Genomic DNA, 12,036 nt, shown 5'->3' on the forward strand with positions numbered 1-12,036 from the left:
TCCGACCCAGACCGGACCAGACACTTACACAAACCAAGGGAAAGACCAGGCCAAGATCCAGACTATATCCAGACCAGACCCAGACCAGACTCAGAACAGGACCAGGCACATACCAAGACCAGACCCATACTCAGACCAGACTCAATACACAAACCAGACCCATACACAGACCAGACCCATACCCCGACCAGACCCATACCCAGACCAGACCCATACCCAGACCAGACCCATACCCAGACCAGACCCATACCCAGACCAGACCCATACCCCGACCAGACCCATACCCCGACCAGACAGACCCAGACCAGGCCAGGCCCACACATTATCCTGACCTCACCCAGACAGGATAGTGATAGTGGAGGCGGCTGGCGCCCTTTCAAGGTTCGTCTGGATTCCTCTCGTGTCATTTAGCGGACCGAGAACGCCAACAATCCACTCTATCTCTGAGGGATTGAACGGAAGGCGCCAGCCAGTGTTTGGAATGACGACTTTGATCTTGACTGATGTGTGAACTTCCGGTAGACAGGGAACTTCCGGTAGACGGTGTCGAGCGTCTGGCTGGGATGAAACCATGCACAGCGAAACGAAAGCTAAGCCTTGTTCCCGGTTTTATTTTCTATGCTTCAAAAATTTCAGGCCTAGAAGCTAGCAGATCCGAGGCCAGGACGGTTTGGAAGAGACGATTTCGTTCTAAGTGGATAGAGGATCACAAGCATTTGCAGTTTAGTAACTGAGTTAGTTTACTGAGTTAACTATCAATTTGGCACGAGCTATCTCGACTACCGTGGATAAACGAGAAAACAAAAAACGAGTTCGAATGAAAGTTAGCGAATGTGAATTTACCTGACCCCAGAGGTCACCGATTGACCTGAGGGCTGAGACCTTAAAATCGGTTACCGATCGCTGCGTCTCGTAATGGCGTACACGCTCTTTTTTCGCTAGGCTCTAGCTCACTTAGGAAAAAACGGCAAGGGTGTCATACCAATCCCCATCACCCCATTGCATAAAGAAAACCGATTGTTCCGGTGAGGGCATGCTTCAGTGGTGCGTCGGAGTGTTTACTGCTAAGTTTCCAGAAACATTAACCCTTGCCGGGCCGGCGCTCCGCGACTTCCCGGCGCCGGGCCAGGGGGTGTCTGAACACCCCCCCCCCCCCGTCTAACTCGGCTGCTGGGCCACGTAGCGACACGCAGTAAGCGGCATTCGAAAGAGCGTAAAAAAATGACTGAAATAATTCGATCATTTTTTGGGTCAGATCAAAAGTCAGGTCGCCGGAGGTCATCAAAGGTCAAATTTAGTCCATTTCAACAATTTTGAAAAATGCCGATGGCTAACTCGGAAGCCAATAGAGCTGCAGTGCCGCGGAAAAGCACATTCGATAGTTCTTTTACACACCTTTCTGGACATTGTTCTTCAGAAGGACGGTTTAGCCTCCAGAGAGTAAAAACTCCAAAAATAGTAGTTTTAATTAAAAAAAGTTTTTTTCTGCAATATCTTTTGACAAGACAGTGACGACATTGATTTTGCCAGCATCGTGTTCCTCTCGTCGAGATGCGTCGAATGAACTATAATTTGACCTTTAAAATCGTTTTGAAAATTTGACCAAGGTCATGACCTGACCAGAAAGGGTCATGTGGCATATCAGTCGATCCGTATCATCGAGCTGAACACATATGAGGTGTTTTATCTCTCACGCTGTAGCATGTCTATCAAGAGTTTTCTTCAAAAAAAATTGCTGGGGACCTTTCATGACCTGTTATGACCTCAGGGACAAAAGGAGAGGTCACATGTGCTATATTCCGATCCAGCTTGTCGAATTTACCTGTAACTGGATGTTAGAGAGTGCTTGGAATGGCGTTCGTTAAAAAGAAAGGCTCTTTTCAATATTCTCCCATTGACTTATGATGGAGAGGTCGCAAAATTTACCGGACTGTAGGTCACGGATATCAAAATTCCGCCGTGATATAGATTTGTACGTACTGCTAGTGCTGGTGTTATCAATCGCTGTGAAAGTTTCAAGCTGATCGTTCAGGCGGTGTAGCTATGACGAGGATTCTAACTTTTTCTGAAGTGAGGTCACTTGACGTGACCTGGTGACCTGACCTTGAGAGCCTTGGGTCTGAAATTTTCACAATATGGGTGGAAAGAGGCATGAACAGGTTTCCACGCCGCCATTTTCTAGATGTCTGCGAAAAACCACAAGGGGGTGTTCAGGGGGGGGGGGGGGCGGTGCGGGTTAATTTATCTGCGTTCGCTATACCTATGTTGATATCTAACAAGAACTACCAAAGCCTTCACCTTGGGTACAGGTGATTCCTTTGAGTGCATCAGGGCATTGAGGACCCATTGTGACTATACTTAGTGAAGAAATTAAAACAATTAATGCTGTTAAACTTTTATTAAGTCTGTCCTTTAGTTACTTTTAGCCCCAAGGAGTACGGAGAGTACTCTCTCGTTTGTTCCTGAATTATAAATGCCTAAACAAGACAAAACTCGAACGAAACTAAGCCAATTTTCCGGAAGTGGAACACCGTCTCGGGACATAGTTAGATCTTTGTACAATGGCTCCTCGGCTGCTGGGATGGCAAAACTCGTCGTCCTTGTTATAGGGACCGGGTCCATTGGATGACCGCTATGTCCTCCCTCCCCTCGCCTCCCTCCCTCTGTCCTCTCTATCCTCTCTGCCCCTGGTGTGACGCCCATCCAGAGGACACGTGGGGCGCAGGAAGGTCGAAATTAACGACCCCGGAAGGACGGGAGAGGGAGGGGAGGAAGGGGAGGGGAACGTGGTGTCAGGTTGGCGGGGTCCCGTTTCGACTTTACTCTAACGACTTTACACTAACAACAGACCCTAATGTCCGCCAAATTTGAGCCGGCAACAGCAATGAATGCAGCGTCGGATTTAGAATATCGCTGAACGGAAGGCGGAAACCACGGGTCAGTGCGGACATCACACCCATAGAGGTTTTGTCTGACTACTGATTTAATGACCTCAGTTAAGTTCAGCTTATTTTGTAAGCATGATGGCACCAACCCTGAGCTGCCTATTGCACGACCGTGTCCTCATAAACAACAAACTCTGATTAGCGTTGGTTCGGACTCTGTCAATTGGTACGTCAATGCAAACATTTGACCTAAATTTATTGTTGAGAAAAAAATGAAATAGAAAACAAACGCTTGAAAGCGTGTAGCCCTGTATAAACAGAAATTGTGATGATTTGCTCAAGTAACAATATGCACGCCTGCACACTAATGTATTTGCACATATCTTTTTTTTTCTACTAATAGTCCGTTACCCATGATCAGGCAACCAGGAGTGCCCCCACCCTCAGTCCCAGCGACGCACAGAACCCTTACGTTAACACCAAAATAAAAATCAAAGTTGAAAAGTCGCGGCACTCCCTGCTAAGGAGAGGAAAAAACATAAAAGAAGCGGAATTGACTACGTATGATATTATTTAACTTGGTTAGTAGATACAGAGAGCCATAGTGGTTAATGCCAAATCTAGCATCAACTGTCCGCTAAGGGTTCAATCGTACATTGTTAGTGAGGAACACGCACACACTCACTTGGAAGGGGACATTAGTGGGGTAAATCAGGTCTGGTCTAATTCATGCATGTTGTCTTGCCATCCCTCCCGATGCCCTCCAGCTAAGCCGAGCTTGTTGCAAGAGAGTCATCGGGAGAGAGAAAGCGTGTAGCCCTGTACAGAACGTACAGGGCTACACGCTTTATTAGCGACGCACAGAACCCTTACAACTTGTAATCGCCGGTCTTCAGATGTCGCACAACTAATATATCTTGCACATTTGTGGTACGAATGAATTTAGTTTTTATTAAATACCTTGCATTTAAACTAAGTATGTGATGATTTTGGCCCTTAGCCGCTATTCCCACCTCTCATCACCTACCTGTTGAGGGATTTGCATTTTTTTAAATAGCACCATTGCAACGGACAATAGTAATCCATGCGTGTTTTATGTAATCAAATGATGTATGTTGCAGATGCAATAAAAATATATTACCCGATGTAACGCGACTGTAGCTCTCGGGCGATGACCTTTAGGGGAGAGTGGGGCAAAGCGGCCACCCTAATGTATTTGCACATATCTTGCACATGGACTGTAATCGCCACGCCCCGCGTGGATTGTCCATGAAGGTAATACAATACAATACAATACAATACAAAGCTTCTCACGATGCCAACGCTTGATTTTTAACCCTCGCCGGCCGAGGGGGGGGGGGGGGGCGGGTGCCGCCCCCCCATAGGGTTTTTTCGCGATAGCTCCGAACACGCTGGCGATAGAGAGCTGAAACTTGGCATACCTGATCTTTGATCCAAGCCGGATGTTTTGACATCAACCGCATTTTTGGGTCAGGTCAGGTCACTGACCTATGACGTCATAAGTAAACCTCTGCACGGTCTTCAGATGTCGCAACTTCGCAACGCCCTCACTTGCAGAGGAGATGTCACAGGGAAATGAAACTTGCAGGATCTAGTATCCATTATGAGTCCCACAACTTGTACATCTCGGATTTTTCCTAAAGGTCATATGAGGTCAGGTCATTTTCGTGACCTCACCATTATAAGTCAATGGGGAAAAATTCAAACTGCTATTCTGGCGCCGGGAACGATCTCCAACTATCTCAAGCACACAGAATCGTGATTTGATGCACTCCTTGCAAGGTTAGATGCGTCACTTTTGCAATGTTGACCTTGCGTGACGTCATTTATGACGTCATCAAGGTCATATTAGTTTTTCGTCAATAACTCTTGATCAAATTGAGCTAGCGAGTCGGGAAAGCCACCAATGGACTCAGGAAGACCTGCCGAATCGAATGATATGCGACATGACCTCTTTCGACCAACTTCGTGACCTGGGGGTGCTGACCTGACCTTGACCTGAGGTCAACACCCCAAGTTGACCTGACCCGGACAAAAAGTATATCATTCGACGCGCCTGAGCGAGACGAACACGATGCTGCCAAAATCGGCGCTCTGCGGCCGTTTTTTTGCGAAGTTATTCACCAAAAACTGAACCGTACCTTGGGGCACTTGACCTGACCTCAGAGGTCACCGGTTGACCTAGGACCTTAAAATCGGGTACCAATCTCTGCGTCTCGTAACGACGCACACGCTCGTTTTTTCCGCAACGCGCTAGCTCCACCAGGGGCGAAACGGCGAGGGGGGGTCGTACCCGCCCCCCCCCCCCCCCCCTCGGCCGGCGCGTATGTAGAAAACCAATAGGTCCGGCGAGGGTTAAACTTGGAAAGATTCTTTCTATACCAATGTGATCCCTATTAAGTTGCCTTTTATTTCAACTGCGTTTTATTTCCAAAGGCGTTCACATATGAAAGATATTGACAAAATCTTAAACCTATGCATTAGGGTTGTTCAAAAAAACCGAATTTTGGAAAAGTATACGGGCTCATGGCTCATGTGGTGCGGTATTTTTTCTGAGTCCAATGATGCCCATTTTTCTGAAAAGTATTAACTGTTAGGGGCTCCTCAAACGGCTTAAAGCGGACCATGTTACGCCCGCCGACCGGCCGGTGTCAATAAGGGCGAGAATTCGACGCCGCGCACGGGCGGCAACGCCTTATCGGCACCGCGCGCCACGACACGTCCTGCCGGGCGGCCGGCTGGGTGGTGGGAAGTTATAAGTGCGTGGTCTTATTGCACACGATCGGGGTGAGCTATCCCATGTTTTCGGGGCGGAAAGTTTCAGTGCAGCATCGGTGCGGCTGCTGCGGTGGTCTGTGTCGATGGTACAGAAAATAAGTCAAACATAGCTGAGAAAAGACTGAATGATTCCGGTTAGTTGCCTCGAAACAATCCATTTCAAGAATACATTTGCCTTCTTAACGTACCGTATCACTTGTTAATTCTTTAAAAAGCAAACTCTGAGCAATAACAGACTTCTTTGCATTGCTGTTGACAATTCACGTTACTTTTGGACGGTGGCTCGCACCCCCAATACGCTGCCACGCATCTTAAATCTAACGGCGAAACGCGCAACTGTGCGAGAATCGAAAATTCACGATTTACGTACAGCAAGAGCTGACAATGCACAAGAACAGAATATGGAGACCCGGAAGTCATCGGTCCAAGTTTGGGGGTGGGTTTGACGAGCATGGGCGTCACCAATCAAGATACCTATAAGAAACAGGTAGATCCGATGTTTGAAAGTAAAGCCCCAGTCACAAATTTGACGCACCTGTGACATTTCCTGACACCCACGTGACTATTGTATTAACTTTTGTGTTTTGCGATGTTTTGACCTTATTTAAAGTACTGAAAGCTCAAAATGAATGATTAATGTTGTTTAAAGCAGCATATTAATAATTATGTTTGTAAATTATCGATAAGCTGCTTATAGCAGGTCACGTGATTGCTACCAGATTATGTGCTCAGAAAGCATCTTTTCAACTTCGATTTTGAACAATTTTTACCTCCTTTGAGGCCAAATGATGGACGGTTTGAGGCACACGATGAAATGCTGAATCTATTGATGCCAAAATTTGTTCGTTTTTTGCATTTTTAGACTAGTATATCCTGGCTCAAACTTTGACCAGTTTGTGTGTAAACCCTATGGTGAAGGGAAAACTTCACGCCCAGCAGACGTCTTTACAGTGCTGCCAAATCGTGTTTGGTGGGGGTCGTCACCAATGTCATTATGCAGATACGTTGATGTCAAATGCTGAAGCAACAGAATCGACGCCAGGTTTAACTTAGATTAGCAGGCCGAAATAAAACATAGCATGTCCGGGAATGACAGGGTGGCCACCCTGACAGTGTGACGAAGTGAGACATGAGTAGAGACATTAGCCGGAGTACCTATAAAGCGCCGTTTATCCAATCTTTCGAGCATAAGCGACGCCGGCAGTCCGGCCAGGGCGGCCGTGCCCACCGATGCCGATCAAGACCCGAATCCAGACCCGGCATAGAACACAGCTCTGCCCTGACGTGACACATTACCCCGGTGTGTCACTCATGACGGATGGACCAATGCAGGAGCCTTGCCAGCTCCTGTTGTACCTACTTCGTTAAATTTTCGATTCTCGCTAAGTTGCCGTTTCGTCGTTGGAATAGAGTTACGCGGCAGCATATTGGAGCTGCGAGCCACCGTCCAAAAGCAACTTAAATTGTCAACAGCAATGCAAAGAAGTCTGTTATTGCTCAGACCTTGCTTTTTGAAGAATTAAAAAGTGATACAGTACGTTAAGAAGGCAGCTGTATTCTTGAAACGGATTGTTTCGAGGCAACTATCCGGAATCATTCAGTCTTTTCTGAGCTCTGTATGAATTATTTTCTGTACCATCGACACAGACCACCGCAGCAGCCGCACCGATGCTGCACTGAAACTTTCCGCCCCGAAAACATGGGATAGCTCACCCCGATCGTGTGCAATAAGACCACGCGCTTGTAACTTCCCACTGCCCAGCCGGCCGCCCGGCAGATGCCGTGGCGCGCGGTGCCGATAAGGCGCTGCCGCCGGCGCCCGGCGTCGAGTTCTCGCCCTTATTGACACCGGCCGGTCGGCGGGCGTAACATGGTCCGCTTTAAGCCGTTTGAGCAGCGCCTAGCAGTAATACTTTTCGGAAAAAAGGGTATCATTGGACTCAGAAAAGAATACCGCACCACATGAGCCATGAGCCCGTATACTTTTCCAAAAATCGGTTTTTTTGAACAACCCTACTATGCATATTGGCCACTTTGCCCCATACCTTGGGGCAAAGCGGCCACCGGCGTCGTCTCAAGTCCCGATATGAGAAACAAAATAGTTGCCTCGTGTACGACTAGGGTATTTGATGGTGACAAGGTTAAGCGAGGATGGATGTTTACTTTATCATCTTTCACCTGTAGGTAAACAAAGAAAGGATTTTCATGAAAAAAAAAACATTTAGTTGCATTATTTGGTAACTCATACTGAAAAGTGGCCAAGATGAATGCATGACGACACATTTGAATATAAATAATGTTTTTTATGCAGATGGAAACAACTTATGGCCAATTGGGGGTGGCCACTTTGCCCCGGCCACTTTGCCCCGCGCATACCGTCCGAGACAAAAATACTCCAGCTTAGCTATTAGTGGGGTAAAAAACATTAAAATTGGTAGAATACATGTACGATAACCATGCAATGCATGGACAAGAACGCTTATAAAGATTCCAAACGGTTATGGAATAACATAACATTTAAAAATTGTAAACATAGTTGGTAACCTGGCAAGAAATGCTTTTCCGTGTTTCACAGAACATTGGTGATGGGCCTGAAACCCCGGTCTAGCTCATTCGAAATTCGAACGACCGTGAAGAGAAGTATAATTGGAAACCATAAATTGGAATTGACGCCAGCTATGAAAGGTTAGAACGATGGGTGGCCGCTTTGCCCCGGGTGGCCGCTTTGCCCCACTCTCCCCTACAAGCATTATTGTCCCCTGTTTTTCACCCTTGAGCTACAGAAGCGTCACATCGGACAATACATATCTTGTATCATTGCCAGCTATTCCATACATTATTCATACAATATACCGCGTTCTTCGTCGGAGCAGGTGACACCGTCTCACTATCTACACCCAGTTAGGTACGTAACCACCCGCCGTACTGGCGACCTGACCTTGTCCGTGCGCGGTCCGGCTGAATGTAAATTAGGGGCGGAAAGCTTAACGTGGGTACGACAGGAAAGCGGGGCACGGGGGACTTACAGGGTGGTGTAAATCTATCCCGCCATGCAGTGGCTTTTTGGATTGGTGATGACAATACCGCCGCGCAAAAGTGTGGTTTTTGGTATTGGTTGATGGATGCTTATGACAATGTGGTTCAAAACTTGTTCATTTCATTTCTCCTTCGCGAGGTAAAAACAAAACATTCATTTTATTGACTTTTTCCTTTTTATTTGCATCAGTACATCAGCAATAACCACCATACATCATTTGCAAAATCGTTCATCAATAATTTCAAAGTGCGGAAAACCTGTATCAATAAGGTGTGTCATAAATGGTGGCACGTATGTAGAACCACCTTTTTGATTGTAGCGTTCCCAAGCATCATTCTTGTCTCTAGCACTATATTTCTAAACATCCCACTTTTCGCCTTTCATTTATTTACAAACATGTCACAAGAATATTCGTTAAGCAGTAAACGAATATTTTCTGGAAACATTTATAGGACTATAATTTTTAACCCGGCGGCCGCTGGGCCTCCGCGCCACCCGCCGGCCGCTGGGGGGGGGCATATAGTTGCCCCCCCCCCTTTACGTCTGCGACGATATCGTCGCAACGCGAAGAGATAGAGAAGCGAAACTTTGTACACATCTTCTTGAATACCTAGCCGAGGTTGTGTCCAAATTTGGTGTCGATCCCATTGAAATGACGTCACAGTGACGTCATAAGTGAAATCATAGATTTGCGACTCTCATATTCCTCACGATACATCAGATATATGGGACCGAATATAAAGGGTCGATTATTGGTCAGAAACTAGATGGAAGTGTAGTTAGATGTTTTAGGATGACAGCAGGTGCTGTCTAGTTCATTTACAGTTGAGTTTCATGCTCAGCGTCATCAGAAACGGTCCATATCGGAAAACGACAAAACTTTATGACGTCACCATCTTAGGTGCTACAACCACCAAACTTTCCTCAAACATTGCCTAGGTATTCATTTGAAGCTATGCCAAGTTTCACGTTCGTAGCTTATCAGGTTTCGGAGATATTTCACAAAACGTAAAGGGGGGGCAACTTTATGCCTCCCCCCCCCCCCAGCGGCTCGTGGGTTAAAGAAACGTTGTTTATGTAAATGTTTATTGATAACATCCGTTTAGTGCTCAATCGATATACTTGTCTAAGGTATATAGGTACATCACTGATATCTAGCTGTCCATCTTAGGGCATCCAACTATCCCACGGCTAACCACACAACAAATTGTTAGTGCCCATCTAATCAATCACGACCATCCACTTAATGCGATACATTTCAAACACAAACACATTCGGCATGGCTAAACGCTGGCCGCTGGGGAATGAGCGAATCCATCAAACCTTACTTTTTTATCTTCAAAGTATTTCACCTCCCAAAAACAGTGCTTCTCCGTTAAAAAAAAAAAAATAGAAAGAAGACTTAAAGTTAATGACATCTTTCTAAAAATCAAACCTCGAAGACAGTAGCTCTCTGTTCGAGTGCAGTTATGTCTTAAAAATCAAACCTCAGAGACGTTTCACTTCAGATTCCGAGAGTAAGCTCCTTTTGAGAAGAAGCACGCTGCGCCATCTCTCCCTTCAGTTCTGCGGTATGAGGTCTCCGACACATAGCCCCTCCAGCGGCGGACACGTGCCCGCGCACTGCTGTTCATCCGTGCAGACAGCGCCCGTCTCCAGGACTCCCCTAGCACACAGCATCGTGCTCGCATCACACCGGTTACTGCGGCACAGCTCATTCGCAGGAGTTGCCTCGGCGGTCGAACAGTCTTCTCCGATGTCCAGCAGAGGGATCCCACAGGCTCCAGCCACACAGCGTCCTGAGCGACACTCCGAGTTACTCACGCAGGGTCGGCCGGGACGTTTATCACCCCCTCCGCCGGTGCCCGGTGGACGACAGATGCCATTGAAACAGTTTCCGCTGACGCAGTCGTCATTTAGCTGACATCTTTCACCGTTCGGTATAAGCGATGGACCACAGATGCCGTTAATGCAGTTGCCGCTAAGACAGTCAATGTTAGTCCGACAGACTTCGGTGCCCGTGTCCGGTGGACTACAGATGCCGTTGATGCAGATTCCGCTAGGACAGTCGCTATTAAACCGACAGACTTCGGTGCCAGTGCCGGGTGTACTACAGATGCTCTTGATGCAGATTCCGCTAAGGCAGTCTCTGTTAGTCTGGCAGATTTCGGTGCCTGTTCCCTGTGGGCGACACGTTCCTCTGAAACAGTTTCCACTGAGACAGTCATCGTCGAACTGACACCTTTCGCCGTTCGATGCAAGCGATGGACGACAGATACCCTTGAAGCAGTTTCTACTGAAGCAGTCGTTGTCAAATCTGCAGCTGTCGCCATTCTTAGCAAGTGGTCGACGACATTGGTTGTTGTCACAGAAGTTGCTGAGACATTGGAGATTCGCCGTACAGTCGGCACCGATGGTGAGCTTCGTCATGCATTCATTACCGATGAGAGTATGGACGCAGAGGAGAGAAAAGTCGCAGCCAGCGGTGTCGAGAGGTGTCGGACAGAGGTCCTCGTAGCAGCGTCCCGCGCGGCAAGAGTCGGAGCGACAGTTGCGGTCCGAGCTGCAGGAGGCGCCGCGGGCCAGTAGCGGGACGCAGAGGTTTCCGTGCTGCCCCTGCTGGCAGATGTGGCCGTCGGGACAGCCGTCTCTTGAGAGGAGGGTCCTGCAGGTGTCTCTCCTGCAGCGACGTCCGTCACAGCGGTACGACTGGCACTGTGCGTCGCTCGAGCAAGCCTCGCCGTCGGCGCGACGGTTGACGCAGATGTTGCCGCGCTGGCTGGACGAGCAGAACTGGCCGGCTGGGCAGTCCTGGTCCGAGTTCAGCTGCGGACACGCGTCCATTTTGCAGACATTTCCGCGGCACACGTGGTGCAGACACTGGACCTCGTTCCAGCATGGCGCGTTTACGTCCAGGAGTGGAGTACAGCGACCCTGCTGGCCGCAGTAGCTTCCGCTTGGGCAGTTGCCCGCTGACATTGCAGGCCTGCAGGAGTCGTCTCTGGGTCGACAGACACGTCCAGACCGCGTCTGGACGCACTCCTGGCCGACCGGGCAGCCCGAGTTGTAGCCTTCCCCTTGACACTCGTCTTGAACGCAGACATTTCCAAGGCATCTGCCTGAGAGACATTCGAACTCACTGCGACAAGGAGATCCGACCGGCTTCAGTGGTACGCACCGGTAGTCTGCGGTGCATACTTGTCCGAACGGACATCCACTCTGGGAGAACTGTGTCGGACACTCCCGTGGGATGACGACAGGTGGTACTGGATATGTCAGCTTCTGTGGGTACTTTGGCGGTGCTGGGTATGTTGG

At 48.2% G+C, this 12,036-nt stretch overlaps 1 protein-coding gene across 1 annotated transcript; it reads right to left on the reverse strand.

Moving 5' to 3' along the window:
- Positions 1–10,281: 10,281 nt before the first annotated feature.
- LOC122368767 (prion-like-(Q/N-rich) domain-bearing protein 25) lies at positions 10,282–11,700 on the reverse strand. Its single transcript, XM_043343006.1, has one exon. The coding sequence runs from the start codon at positions 11,698–11,700 to the stop codon at positions 10,282–10,284; it is 1,419 nt and encodes a 472-aa protein (XP_043198941.1).
- Positions 11,701–12,036: the final 336 nt, after the last annotated feature.

The sequence above is a fragment of the Amphibalanus amphitrite genome, unplaced genomic scaffold (genome assembly GCF_019059575.1).
Source record: "Amphibalanus amphitrite isolate SeventyFive unplaced genomic scaffold, NRLGWU_Aamphi_draft 000974F_arrow, whole genome shotgun sequence".
Taxonomy (NCBI): Eukaryota; Metazoa; Arthropoda; class Thecostraca; order Balanomorpha; family Balanidae; genus Amphibalanus; species Amphibalanus amphitrite.